The sequence below is a fragment of the Peromyscus californicus genome, unplaced genomic scaffold, assembly GCF_007827085.1.
Source record: "Peromyscus californicus insignis strain IS unplaced genomic scaffold, ASM782708v3 Scaffold_20__1_contigs__length_68692818, whole genome shotgun sequence".
NCBI lineage: Eukaryota > Metazoa > Chordata > Mammalia > Rodentia > Cricetidae > Peromyscus > Peromyscus californicus.
Genome location: NW_026294503.1, coordinates 45,550,188 through 45,564,594, shown reverse-complemented (window position 1 = coordinate 45,564,594; position 14,407 = coordinate 45,550,188). Strand labels below are relative to the sequence as shown.

The following is a 14,407-nucleotide window of genomic DNA, read 5'->3' as shown; positions in this document are numbered from 1 at the left end:
CGGCTGAGTTTTTACATTTTTAAATGACTAAAAGAATTACAATAATAATTTTTTTTTTTTTTTTTTTTTTTTTGGTTTTTCGAGACAGGGTTTCTCTGTGTAGCTTTGCGCCTGTCCTGGAACTCACTTGGTAGCCCAGGCTGGCCTCGAACTCACAGAGATCCGCCTGGCTCTGCCTCCCAAGTGCTGGGATTAAAGGCATGCGCCACCACCGCCCGGCAATAATAATATATTTTGCGATATGTGACAATTGTATGTGTGACAGTTTCAGCTCCCATAGTTTTGCAGAAACTGTTGTGCCTACTTGTTTGTGTAACTGCTTCAGTGCTACTTTGTAGTCATGGCAGCCACCACACGTCGAAAGAGCCTAAGGGGTGTGTGTGTGTGTGTGTGTGTGTGTGTGTGTGTGTGTGTGTGTGTATGTATGTATGTATGTGTGTGTGCGTGCGCACACGCGCGGTGGGGCACAGTCTCACTATGCAGGCTGGGCTTGCTGAGAACTTGCGGCGATCCTCTCTGCCTTGGCCTCGAGAGTGCTGGGATCAGAACTGTGTGTGGTCAGGCTCGCTCAGTCAAAGCCCAGAGTATTTACTCTGGCCCTTTACAGGAGGAGCTTGCCCGCCCCAAGCCTGGCCGCCTGAGCTAGCGAGGTCTGATGCAAGCTGCCAGCTGGCCACAAGGTGTCAGTCGTCCTCCACCGGTGCTCCCTCCCACATGGCTCCTAAGGCACCTCAGCACCCAGTGCTCTCGGGGAAGGCTGGAGGCTCCTCCCCGTACAGAAGCTGTGGGGGTAGTCCAGCAGCCGCCGGCTGAGACGCTAGGCAAACACCTGGGAATTTGGAGTTTATGGGGGAAGAGTACAGGGCTGGTGTGATACAGGGTTGGCGAGCTTCTTGAGTACAGAATACTGTCTTTGGTTCAAGCTTTATTTGTATTTTGTATATTTACAGTATTCTCCAGGCAAGTTAAAACTGTCTGTTTCACCCAAAACTATTAGTCAAGAGAAGTGAGATTTTCATGAACCCAGCTGACCTCTCAGGTGGCAACAGGGTACAAATGGGTCCCTGTCCAACACTGACTCACAAACTCACCTTTCTTTCAGAATCTGGGCCTTGAAACTTTCTCTAGGTGAACTAGTACTTGGCCCAGTGTGCCAACCAAGCACCGTGAGCTTGACTCTGCCAGGGTGTGTGCACAGGAGAATGCCATACAATACTTCTGGAAGCTCCAAACCTGCACCTTCTCCTGCTAGATGCTTGACCTCAGGTGGATATCTTCCATGTGACATAGAAGAAACCCCAAATTTGAGAAGTAAGCCTGTTGGGTACCTAGCCATATAGTGGGAGAGCCAGGATTCTGCCTGGGCCAACCTATACTAACTACTTCATGCCCTCATGAAAGTCACCACAAGCAGCAAGCATTATTTTATTTATCTCTGCTTTATTTCCTTGTTTTTTTGTTTTTGTTTTGTTTTTCAAGACAGGGTCTCACTATGTAGCTCTAGCTGTCCTGGAACTCGCTCTGTAGACCAGGCTGGCCTCGAACTCACAGAGATCCACCTGCCTCTCCCTCCTGATTGCTGGGATTAAAGGTGTGCACCATCATCACCTCCTGGCTTCATCCACTCTGCTTTCAAACCTTGCCTTCTTCAGCCATGGTGTGTCGCCCCCGAGGCCTGGTACTCAGTAACTACCCACTTCACTGCAGACAAGCAGTGAGCTGCATGTCTCTACTCAGCTGCCACTGGGGAAATGGAAACCACATGACTTCTGGCATGCAATGGATTTTCCTTTAGGGCCTTGGTCACTGTGGGCATGCCTCCTGTCCTTGCCTTTTGTACTTTTCCTCCTGCAGGCTCCCACATGTTTGCCAGCTTTCATGGCAGATCCTAGCTCATCTCCTATGACATAGGCACCTGTTCCTGAAGCTGCTTTTTTTTTGGGTCTTCAGGCTGCCCTAGCTTCTAACCACTTTCCTGGATACCAACTTGTTTCTGAATGGCTGTTATGGAAAGGCAGAGAGACAATGCATGAGGGCATTATAGCTGGACTCCAGTCTTTCCCACGAAACCTACCAATCTCAAGGTCCTTCTTAGTGTCCCTTTGCAAGTACTCAGACATGTAAATGTGAATAATACACATGTGCCACCACCTACATATGGAGGTTTGAATACAACTGGGAGTCGGTTCTTTTCTTCCACCCTGAGTTCCAGGGATTGAACCTAGGTCATCATCCTTGTACAGCAAGTACTTTCACACACTGACCAATCTTGCTGGCCACAGCCACCCAATTTTCAACCATTTAACCAACAGATATTAAGACGATACTATGGTTGTGGCACCGAGCCGGACAGACGTGGCCTTTGTGCCCAGAGCCTGGCCAAGGAAGAATAGTCACCTATCATGCCAGATGGCAGAGCGTGTGATCTGGAAACAGCAACTTCCCTGTTCCACAGCTGGGCGGGCAAAAGCCTTGACCAGAGGGTGGGAAGTCTGGAGCCACCGCCATGATTGTGGGGTCTGCCCCACGATTACTCGGCCTATGAACACTTGCTCGTCTGCACCTGCCACCTCTTGCTTTTCTCTGGTGTGCATTCTTCCTATCTCGGTCAGGTTCGACCCACTGAGCCTAGGGGGCCGTTCTGAGGCAAATCTCGTGCCTTTGGAAAAGTGGTACAGATGATTCACGACAGCCACTGGGCCCCATGGGGAAGACGACATGAGTGCAGGGAAGTGCCAGGTGACAGGCTGCAGCCTCGGCAGAGGCAGGCTCATTAGCTGCAGACAGGGGCTTTGTGATGTTTACTCAGACTGTCTGCCTCACTTGAGTTGGGAGTCAGCTCTAGCTCTTTTTTTTGGGGGGGGGGGGCACTCCTGGGCACACATAGGTATGTCCCAGGGTGCTTACCAGGGCTGAGACTGAAGGAAGGGGAACAGATTGGGAGGAAATCTGACAGAGAGCTGAATGGAAGGCAGATGTGTGCACATAAACACACCTGTTCTGGGGAGAACTAGGCAGTGAAGTGTTGAACAAGGTAACTAGGATCAAGGTGGAAGATGTCGCAGAATGGAAAATCTCAGGCAAGTCAGCCAACCTCAGAGCCAACGCGCTATGCCAAAGCCACACAAGGTAAAGCTGGGTGTGGTGGTGCACACCTGTAACCCCAGCATTCAGGAGAACTGGAGCAGCTGTTGGAGGCCAGCCTGGGCCACATCCTGTGTATACAGTCCAGCTGCCCCCCACCCCCAACAGATTTGGCAGCGCTGGCCACTGGCACATTTGTGACGTGGACTTGGGGATGGTGGTGAGCCTGCATGATAGACTCTTCCTTTGAATGCTTCATGACTAAAGCATGTGGTGAGTGGCTCAGTGAGAGAAACGCAGTAGGGTAGAGAAGCGCACTCTCCCTCTAGTGCCTGTCCAGGAGGGTGAAACAGACTAGCTCTGGGAAGAGAGAAGACGGCCTCAGCAGAATTGCTTAGGAGCAGGTCTCTTTCCTGGTCTCAGGCCGCCACTCCCCACATGGTCATTTCTCTTCCCCATTGGAGTTTAGGTATCTTGAATCCCACATCTTCACGGTGATCAGAAGAGCAGAGGTGTAACAGGCCACTTCCCATGCCACCTGGGCCTCCCGACTTCCTCCAGAATAAGCACATGGCACACCGTCAGCCTTGTATCAGGAATCATTTACCAGAGTGTTTAATCCCCACAAAGGTTTGGGAAGCCACGGCGGGGCCCCTTTCCCACTCCCAGAAGCTAACCTCAGGGTGAACAGAGGGGACTCTGGACTGAGGCCATCCCTAATTTTCCCCTTATTCCCCACCAGCCAGGAGGCCAGACACAGGCACAGGCCACCATGTATCGCCCCACTTCTGCAGCCCGCAGCACCCCCTCCCTCCCTGCCTCTCACCAGCTGCCTCTGTAGATGCCTGTGTCCCTCCCAGTACTAGTAGTATCCAAGGCCTTTTCAGAAAAAAAGGGGGCAAGAGCTTGGTTCGGAGGCCTGGAAAGGCTTCTGTGTGGCCCTTTGCCCCTCTGTCATTCTGTCCACAGTTCAGTAATATCTTCTGTGTCAATGTTTACTCTCCCTCAATCAGGTCACTGTGGGGAGGTGGCAGTGGGACAGTTGTCCTGACCTAGTACTGTGGCAATTAGGCCTACCTGTTTTAGAGAAACTGAGGTGTCTAAGAACAGCCTGACATTTCCCAGGAGGCTAAGCCTAGTCTTTGGCTGAAATTTCACTGAGGAATCCCTAGTGCATGAAGAAGGCCACGCAAATGATCAGGGAGGAACCGTCGGGGAGGAAACACAAATGCTCTCGTCTCCCGGGTCCAGCCCACTCCCAGCCTTCACAGGCCCGGTAAACAAAAGCCTACTGAAAGGAGCAGGCATAGAGAAAGGCACTCTATGGGGCCCCAGTTTTCCACAGCAGCAGCCAGGGAAGCCCAGGCACTGAGGCCAGGCTTGCTGGGACACTGCAGGAGGGAAGGGGACTCTTCACCACCACTGGCAGATCCTGCCACTGGCTGGAAGGAGGCCGAAGTATCCTCATCCCCATCCCATTCCACTCAGAGACTAGCAGAAATGGGTGTCCCTAAGGCCACAATAGCCAATGTCCCCGCCGTTCCAGCTGCATCTTCCACCTGGAGTTTCAAGGCTGGAGCATGACTGGCTCCATGTCCTGTCTTCTTCCCCTTTTTCCCGCCAGCCTCTGGACAGCAGCAGAAGTCCTAGGGCAAGTCAAGCGGCTGGGCTGCCTTGGCCATCCTGTCCTGCCAAGGCAGAAAGAACGGCCCTTCCCACCGGAGGACCTGTAGGGCAGGGCGGGCCCAGTGGAGGAGAGGCTGGCATAAAGGAGAGCAGACACTAGCCAGGCGTCTACTTCATGTAAACAAGGTAACAGTACTCCTGTCGGGCCATGGCAGTCTGTGGAAACGGTGACGGCTGAGATGCTTCAGATCCTGCCATCTGGGACTCAGGCACTAAGACCCGGGATGGAGGCTGCAGGGAGGAGGCCTGGTTAGCATCTGATGTGTGAACCAGTACAGGATATAGGCCATGCTCTCCTCAGCAGAGGACAGGATGGGTGGGCATCTGCAGGTCCCACCTACCACTACCCTGCCGCTCAGGAGATCACACAGTTGCTGGACTTGGTGATCCTGTCACTCGCTTTACCTGTGGAGACAGGGCACAGACATGGAGGGCATAAGTAACAAGCTCAACCTTGAACCACAATCCCGACCTCGAACCGCCCACATAAGCAAGTTTGGAGCTCAGGACCAATGAATGCCTCTCTTCCAAACTGCTGGTCTGGAATCCAGGTCAACAGCGCACCCAGGAAAGCAAAGGGACTGTTTCAGCAGCCTCACCATGATTGGAGGATCCCCATGACTGGAGACATCAAGTGGTCTGCGTCTCCTGACCAACAACGATAGGGACTCTGGAGTCAGCCACCAATGACTTAGAGTCCTATCATTAGCGGCTAAATGTTGAAGGCAGCTTCAAGCTCTCAAAGTGAAATCAAGGGTACTCTCAGGGGCCCTGACTGGAGGGCACAGGGGCAGCAGCGATGAGAGCCAGAACCACCTGCCTTATTGCAGAGCTCAAGCAGTAGCCCTGTCCTGGAAGTGGTTGGTGACAGTGCCAGGTCCTGGCCTTCCTGTCCAGTCTCAGCTCCTTCAGCCACTCAGGGAGCTATGCCTGGGGAGGGCAGTGTGGTCACACTGCTGTGTGGCGACCCAGGCAGAGGATGGAGCAGCACAGGCCCTGGGCTGAGAAGGCTGCTTTTCTCTAGACTGTCCTCTCCTCCCCTCCAGGCCCCTCAATCTACTCCTACCTCCTTCACAATCCCAGGAAAAGGTGCCAGCTGTCCTCATGATAGAATGCTGCTCTGGACTCTGGGGGAGTGGGGGAGAACTGTGAAGTGACCTTACACCTCTGGCTGGCTCTGGAGGCACTGAACAGTTGAAGACAGAGTCCACATCCTTAGAATGCCTGCTGCCTGCTTTTCCCAGGTGGAAGCCACCGTGTTACTTCCTGCCTCTTCCCGCTTGTACAATAAAGACAGTCTCCCTTGTGCGCACACCGCCGTCCATATCACTTCAGCTGTGAATTTAATTAAGGTGACGACTGCCTCTTGTGAGTTGTAGTAGCAGGAGAGGCACTGGGCAGGGCTAGACCTGGAACTCTGGTGCTGCAGCCCCTTCGTGAGTCCCAGTGCCTGTCGAAGGCCACACTGCCCAGGCTTGCTGTCCCTGCTCTACCAGCCACTGCCTCAGTGGGGCTACAATGAACTCATTCCTCAGGACTTACTGCAGAACCGGCCTCCTGGGTGTCCCTGCTGGGTGTCCCCTGGACTCAGGCAGTTGACTGCCTACAAGGAGGTAGGACAGGAAACCAGTGGCCTTCTGTGGTGGTACTGAGGGCTGTGTCTGGTGTGGCTCTGTGAAGGTCATTAAATTCTACCACTCTGGAGCCCCTGGCTGCTGCTGTAAGAGTGAATGAAAGGCCCCCACTTCCTCTCCTCAGTGGCTTTTTCCATTTGCTTAGCCTGCAAAGTGGATGCCCAGTGCCTCCCCAGAGGCAGCAGCTCTTCAGAGGCAGGAAAGCAAAATCAACCTCTGGATCCAGAAGCAGGGCAGGAATGTGCCAAAAGTACGGGAGCATCCCAGAGGCTGTGCCCTGCCAGCTCCTTCCCAGAGAAGGCTGTCTTTAGCAGGCCCTGACCCTCCAATTTGTAGAGATGAATGCCAGCTTAGAGATATGCCTTATCCTCAGGATTCATTTCTAGGACTCTGACAGAGAAACAGGCTTGAAGGAAAATTCTTTGTGTTCCATCTTTCTTTCCATGCTCATTTACCAGAAAACTGCCAAGGGCAGATGCCTTGGACCCATTCAGAATTATGTGGAAGAATCACGCCAACCACCCAAACAATTTCTTTTTATAAAGTATGTGTGGCAGGGAAGTGAGTGACCTAAAGAAGACTTATGTGAGAGAGCCAACTGCAAAGAGGCTCAGCCCTGGAGCCTGGAAACAGGAATGAAGAGCAGTAGGAACGGGCTTACATGCATGGAGGGACTGGGAAGGTGACAGCCTGGGGCATGTGGAACAGCAGCTAGAAGCCAAGACGCTTCAAGAGGAGGGGAGGCAGGGAAAAACATGGGAAGTCACACAGGACTGTGATGACAGGAAGTCCCCTCTTCCTATAGCTTTTAGGGCTTCACATTCCTTTTATCTGGAACATTCTTTCCCTGATGTTCGTGTGTCCATCTGAGGCTCTGCTCCAGTGCTCCTTAATCAATGAGGCCTCCCTTGGGCACCCTGTAGAACAGAGTCATGATGCTCCCTGCCTTCAACCATCCCTAGGGTAATGGGTGCCACAAGAAAGGGCTTTTGTTCATTCCATTCTCTGCTTAATTTAGAACTGTGCCTCACAGAGCAAATACTTGGAAACCATATTCTCTCTCTCTCTCTTTTTTTTTTTTTTTTTTTTTTTTTTTTGGTTTTTCGAGACAGGGTTTCTCTGTGTAGCTTTGCGCCTTTCCTGGAACTCACTTGGTAGCCCAGGCTGGCCTCGAACTCACAGAGATCCACCTGGCTCTGCCTCCCGAGTGCTAGGATTAAAGGCGTGCGCTGCCACCGCCCAGCTGGAAACCATATTCTTATTGGATAAAACAAGTAAGCAGGCAATGGCTGGTTATTTGGAGTTCAGGCCAATACAAACAACACCGGTGATACATGATTACCTAGCACCATTCTGAGAGTGACCAGAGGCCCAGACAGCCTCGGAGGAACTGGGAAGACACACAAATTGTTTGGTCTTCTGGTAACAACAGCACAACTGAGTTGGAGAGATGATGACTCAGAAGCTAAGAATACTTGTTGCTCTTTCAGAGGACCCGAGTTCGGTTCCCAGTACCACATGATAGGTCAAAAACACCTGTAAATCCAGTTCCAGGGGATCTAAAGCCCTCTTTTGAACTATGCAGGCACCAGGCACACATGTAGTGCCCATCTATACATGCAGACGAAACACTCATACATATAAAATGAAATAAATCATACATATATGAACAGTACAGCTGCCTCATCTTTGGAGCCGAGTTTGGTCACAGGGCTCAGGATAATCAGATTTGACTACATAGTCCACACAGCAGCTGGGACCTGACCCATGCTCCTCAAGAGCAACACCTGAGTGATAATCCCAAGAATGGGGGCCACAGATCCACAGCTCAGGTAGTACTTCCTCACTAGTCCACCCTGATGAGGACTCAGATTTCCAGGCAAGACATCAAAGACCACCAGCCCCACAGGGCAACATAGAAGAGCCTGCAGTCCCCAAATCCAGGAGTCTTGCAGCCACAACTCTAAAACCAGAGATGGCATCACAGGCCTTCCAGTCTCCACAGAAGCAGGGAAACGGTATCAGCACTACCCTTTCAGAGGCAGCTGCAGCTGTTCGGAGGTGGCTCTGGGGGCAGAGACCATGCCGCTCTTTTCCTCCCGGCCCGTCTGTGGATATGGGGGTTGGCCCTTCTGGAGTTTGAGGATCTTGTTCGTGGGGTGTCACCATCAGGCAAACACTTGCAAAAACCATTTGAGTCCTGAACGGCAGCATTTCACTCGATGTCCCCTTTAACACTGGAAACCATTGCCTATTTTCCAATCATGGCCTGGGAGTTCAAGAGCAGCACCTGGGACCACCTCCTCTAGCCTAGTGACTTCCCCAAAGGCAGAGCTTTGCCTGAGTCTCCTGTAACTAACTGCATTGGAACTAGTCTGAAGACCCCTCTGTATTGGAGAGCTTTGTGGGAAAACCAACGCTCCTGTTCAAAATGCAGACATCTACATTCAGTGCTCCAGGACCTGTGAATGTGTCTGTTACCATATGGTGTAGAAAGCAAACAGGGAAAGGTAGCTCTGCTTCCACCGACTCACGGAAGCCATCATAGTCGAACCTAACAGGAGTGAGTGTGTTCATGTGTTGGTGATCCTGAGAACCACTATTTTGTTACATGAATTCCTTTGATACTGGCATTCCTATGTTATGCTTCTGATTTAACTTAGTGTTTAATTTTAAATTCTTGGCAGTGGGGATTGGTTAAAAGATGAAATGGATCTTCATGGCAACAGCTGTGATAAAAGCTTTGGTTTCCAAAGCTGTTTTTTTCCTGTCAGCACCACTAGCATTCCACATTCTGCTGAACATCATCAATTCCTTAGTCTTTACCAATATGGTGAATGCCATCCAGAGAATGATACATTTAGTTGACTAAATCCTGTTTCATAGTGGTTTTAAAAAAATGCAGATTTCTGAGCCCAGCCCAGCAGTGCAGACTCTATTCACGGGATTTTAAACAAGGATATCCGTAGCTGTGCTCTCCTGAGAATGGGAACTCTCTGCTCTCAGAGAGCCTGCACAGAGATCCTGTAAGGGTGCAGGTGGCAAGGGGCCAGGAGGCCAGAAGCTGATAACCCAGTGAGGACACAGTTTAGTTAAGAGAAAAAGCAAACGGCAAAGGACACACAGCTTCAGCCACTAGAGGGGGCTCTGGCTCTTCAAACTTCCAGGCTGATTCCATTGTGGGTTTCTTACCCCCCAACCCCCGCCACCCCACCCCCCTAGCCCCAAAGGAGGCGATTCTGTAAGATTCTCCCCAGGGCCACACCTGGGTTTGCAAAAATTTGCATGCTGTTTGACAACTATATACTTCTTATCAAGCAGTTTTACAGGCTGTCAGCTCTTGGCTTTTCCTATCTTTCCCTCTCACCCACCTTGTCATCCACCCACGTTCTCTCTGACAAGAGGGTACCGAGACAGATAGGACAGTCAGCATCAACTCAAAGGGACCTCAGAAGCCCTCCCCAGTTTACCCCTCCTCCTCCAGAAGAGGAGACAGCCCTGGAGAAGGGAGGGCAGTGCGTCAAGAGCTGAGATCATTCCACCATTGTCTGTTGCAGCTTGAATGCTCCCCGTGGGAAGGGGATTCCTTCCCTGGATGGGTTCCTTCTCTGAGGAAGAAGCTGAAGTGGTTCCAATCCAACTCAAGCTCCCGCCCGTCCCAGGATGGGGGCCCATGCTGCCTTGTTAGGTGTGTGGTCAGCTGCTCAGCGGCTGCCACCTTGAGGGAAGGCACCCGAGGTCCCTGAGCCTAGAGCTTGGGGAGATGTAGGTATAGGAAGGGCTTTTGGGAGGAGAAATTCAGCTTCTCAGCTCCGCCTTTGAGCAAGAAATAAGCAGGTGCCAGAGGTCTCAGTAAACAGCTAGGATTTCAGAGCCTTGGGGGGGTGGCAGGGTGTGTGTGTGTGTGTGTGTGTGTGTGTGTGTGTGTGTGTGTGTGTGTTGCTACCTCTATGTTCTTCCCCAGGCTTGGGGGGTGGGGAACGACACACTTTAGACTTTCCTATGTGTGTTAGCCAGTCTTACCCCAGTCCTTCTTCTGCTCAGGGGGCTGGGTGCTCTGGAGCTCCCAAAGGCACAATGGGGTCTGCTTGCTGTTTCCAGGGTACCGTGTACAGATGCTCAGAGACAGGCAGCAGCGGCAAACACTAACTGCCCAAGTCATCTGGGGGGGGGGGGGATATCTGACACCAGAGGCAGCAGGAAAGGACAAGACAATGGGCTTTGCGTTTCTATGGAAACAGCACCTAAGGGTGAGGGGCAGGAGAAGAGAAAGCTTCCACTTCTCACTTCCAGACAGGAGTTGGGAAACAACCCCTTTGTGGTTGGGCTCGCCCCTCCTCTTCCTTGCCAGGTGTTCACCATGGCAACCCTCCTTCCAAACAAGAGGCACAGAGCACATCAGCATCTGGTGTCGGGGAGCCAGGGAAGCCCAAGGGGAATGGGACTGGGAGTGGGGGACCAGCCACTCCTCTCTTGACAGGTCAAGGCCCAGGCCTGGCTTTGACTCGGGTTTACAGTCATTTTCCATGGCCTGCATTTACTGCACTTCTCCCAATTTCTACCTGCATTGGGACTCATGGGCTCTTCATGAGGGTGAAGGGAAAGAAAGTACCCCATGTGGAACCTGGCCTGCCGAGCTGCTCAAGCAGTGTGGGCCCACTGGAGGCAGCGGGGGCTGGAGGGTGGTCCTGGTGCTCATACCGTGCCCCATTGCAGAGACTCCCAGACCTGTTCTGAGAGGGAGCTCTATCCCTGGGTTCAACGGGACATGAAGTGCTTCTAATCAGGAGAAAGTGGCATTTTTCCCTGCTCTAGACCATTGACTGGGTCAAAGCCAGGTCTATGGGATACCTGAGCCCTTGGGCTGCTCAGGACAGGTACTTCACAATCAGTTTTCACATAGCGAGTCGGCCAGGAAGCTCAGTTACCATCACCTCAAAGTCCTGCAACCACAGAAGGAAAAATCCCAGCACAGAAGTTCTTCCAGCTCAGGGCAGCTGAGAAGAGAAAGGCTCTGTGGTAGCCTGTTGGTCACTACCAGACTCCTGGAAGGTCATATCGAGACTGCTCTGGAGGAGAAAAAAAGACAGGGCTTCAAGGAGCTCTCAGAGAGACGGTTAGAAAAGATCCACTGCTCCGCATCACCAATCTTTCCCAGAGGGCAAATTCGCTTTTCACACAGACTGGGGAAAACGGTTCTAACTATTATCACGGAAACTAGGAAGCTGGTCAGCGCATCAGTGGGACGGGGTATGTCTGACTAGATCAGACCCCAATGACAGCAAGCAGCAGGAAGCCAGGAGGAGCCCTAGACTCACGGCCAGTGCTGCGTACTGTTTCTTCAGGTATAAAAGGAAAACTTGTCACATTTCCTTCTTTTACTGGGGTTACTATAAAGGTGATCTGAATACCATGAGGAGTAAAACAGTCCTCACAGACCATCCCATGTCCACTGCTGTGCTAAACACCAAGCAAGGCATGTAGCGCTCTTCCCTCAGAGACAAGGAATCTGAAACTGCAGTGAGGACCTGCAGTGACTTGCCCAGGGTCACCAGCTTCAATGGCGGGCACTCACCTGATATGTTGGCACTGGAACCCTCATTGGGCCTCTTCCCCAGAGGAAACTCCATGTCAGCAAAAGTCTCAGTGGAGGTGGAGTTGACCAGCACCGCAGGCCTCTTCACTCGTCGGCTGAAGAGCCTGCTGCTCAAGCGTCTGCCCTCCTTGGCTGGGGTGGCCTCTCCATTTGCAACTTCTCCCTTGCCATTCTGGGGGAGCGCCTCTCGGGATTTGTGCCTCAGGTCTATGTGCATCTGAGAGACCGTCCTGCCATCCTTTGGTCTCAGCAATCTCGAGGGAATGGGCTCCACTGTGGGCAATATCTGTTCTACTGTAACCAGATCATTCAGAAAGCTCTCCAGACGCCGGGCAGACTCACCACCGCCACTGCCCTCCTGTCCCTCCGCGTTGCCATCAGCCTCCCGCTGCTGACGGGCCGCCCAGCGCATCAGCTCTCCTGGAGGAGCGCGGCTGTTTGCCACTAAGGCATACTTGGGGTTGATAAGTTTGCGAGCTACAGTGGAGGAGTAGTTGAGGCCAAGCCTGCCTGCCAGACCCAGGTGCTGGTACAAGTTCACTTCCTCAGAGATGGCATACAGCTCCCGGAACTCTACGTCAAAGGGCTCCACGTTCTGCCCTGTCAGGAGCAAAAGAAGATTCCTGTCCACATAGGAGGAGCTCCAGGTGAAGCTGGGGACAGAAAGCAGAGACATGGATGGGCCCAGACCTCTCCAGTATCCTACCAGTAGCTCCTTTAACACCCTTCAACCTGCTTCAGCCTGCCCTCACACTGGATTGCTCTCCTTTCACCAGGCCAAATTCTCCCCGCCCTCTTCCTTCCCACGGGGCTTGAGAAGTCAAACCTGGATCCACATCTACCCTTCCTGTGTGCCTTGTACAACGTGGCTACAGGGCCTAAGGTAGAAAACGCCATAGGGAGATGGCAGGGTCTTAACTCAAGGCTTTGAGGCTCAAATGAAGTAACCAGCTCACTTCCTGGTACAAACGCGTGGAATATGTAGGAACTAAGTCGTGCCATTGCTAGCATTGTCCCACCCCTACTGATCCTTCCCAGAGTGCACAGGGTCTGCACAGACCCATACTTCAACTGTGGAAGAAGACTCAGATCATTTACTCATTGTTACATGTGCTCAGGTCTCACTTAGATTTTCACTTTCTCAGAGGAAAGAGATGGCTCACATACAGGTTCTCACAGACCTGGGACTCTGCTTTCAATTCAAATTCTGGAGTAATCTCTCTGTGCCACATCTGTGGTAGTCTGAATGAGAATGGCCCCCACAGGCTCACATATTTGAATGCTTGGTCCCCAGTTGATAGAACTGTTTGTAAGGATTAGCAGTGTGGTCTTGTTTCAGGGGGGTGTCACTGGGGGTGGGCTTTGAGGTCTCCAAAACCCATGTCATTCCCAGGTGCTCTCTTTGCCTTGGGCTTATGGATAAGATGTGAGCTCTCAGCTACTGCTCCAGCACCATGCTTACCTGCCTGCTGCCATGCTCCCTACCCTCTGGAACCATGAGCCCCAAACGAAATGCTTTCTTTTATAAGTTGCCTTGGCCATGGTGTTTTGTCACAGGAATAGAAATTAGACATCTCACATTGCTTCCCCAAATCTTATCCCTTTTATTTCCTGCTTATCCCACCCAAAAACCAGCCTCAAAATACAGCCGGCTGCTGAGGACCATGACAAGTAGGTAATGCTTAATGTCTAGGAAGAGTTGCTCTTCTCTCTGGAATAATCAATCTGTCAACAGAAAGTCTGAAGAAAGGAACTGGGCAGGAGGCTGTTTCTGACCAGGACAGACAATGCCTCTTAAAACCATGACTGTTGGGGCTGGAGAGATGGCTTAGTGGTTAAGAGCACTGGCTGCTCTTTCAGAGGTCCTGAGTTCAATTCCCAGTAACCACATGGTGGCTCACAACCATCTATACTAGGATCTGATGCCCTCTTCTGGCACACAGGCATAAATGTAGACAGAGAGCTCATACCTAAAAAAATACATAAAAGAGAAAAAAAAAGACACAAAAAAAAACCCCCAAAACAAACAACAACAATCATGACTGTGGAAGCTCCAGGCTAGCACATCCCCGAACAATTACCATGAATACAGGTCTCCCAGGTCCTCCCTGTCCTGGTCCAACACACCTGTAAGATCCAGTTGCTACTTTGTCCCCATCCACCATTAGGAACCTTGATGAGAGAGTCCCCTTGATCTTCCCCATGGGCATGTAGAAGCCAACCCCTGTCACAGAGCGGACACGGATGTTCTGTAGAGAAGAGAAAGACACAATTGCCCTGTATGGGGAGGCCTCGAGGCTTTGCACCAAGGTCTTGCTTTGGGAGAGGTCCCCAGACCCTGACTGCTGCCCAAGTCTTTCCAAAATTCTCTGCTTCCTTCGGTCTCGTATGTTTTACTTTCAACAAG

At 51.8% G+C, this 14,407-nt stretch overlaps 1 protein-coding gene across 1 annotated transcript in view; it reads right to left on the bottom strand.

Annotated features, from left to right (window-relative positions):
• Positions 1-3,757: 3,757 nt before the first annotated feature.
• Fam83f (family with sequence similarity 83 member F) overlaps positions 3,758-14,407 on the bottom strand; it is a 30,711-nt gene continuing 20,061 nt past the window's right edge. Inside the window, exons 3-5 of the mRNA XM_052747477.1 lie at positions 14,128-14,249; positions 11,980-12,653; positions 3,758-5,175 (exon numbers count right to left, since the gene is read on the bottom strand). Coding sequence (XP_052603437.1) covers positions 5,126-5,175; positions 11,980-12,653; positions 14,128-14,249 — 846 coding nt within the window. The 3' untranslated portion in view covers positions 3,758-5,125. The remainder of the gene's footprint in view (positions 5,176-11,979; positions 12,654-14,127; positions 14,250-14,407) is intronic.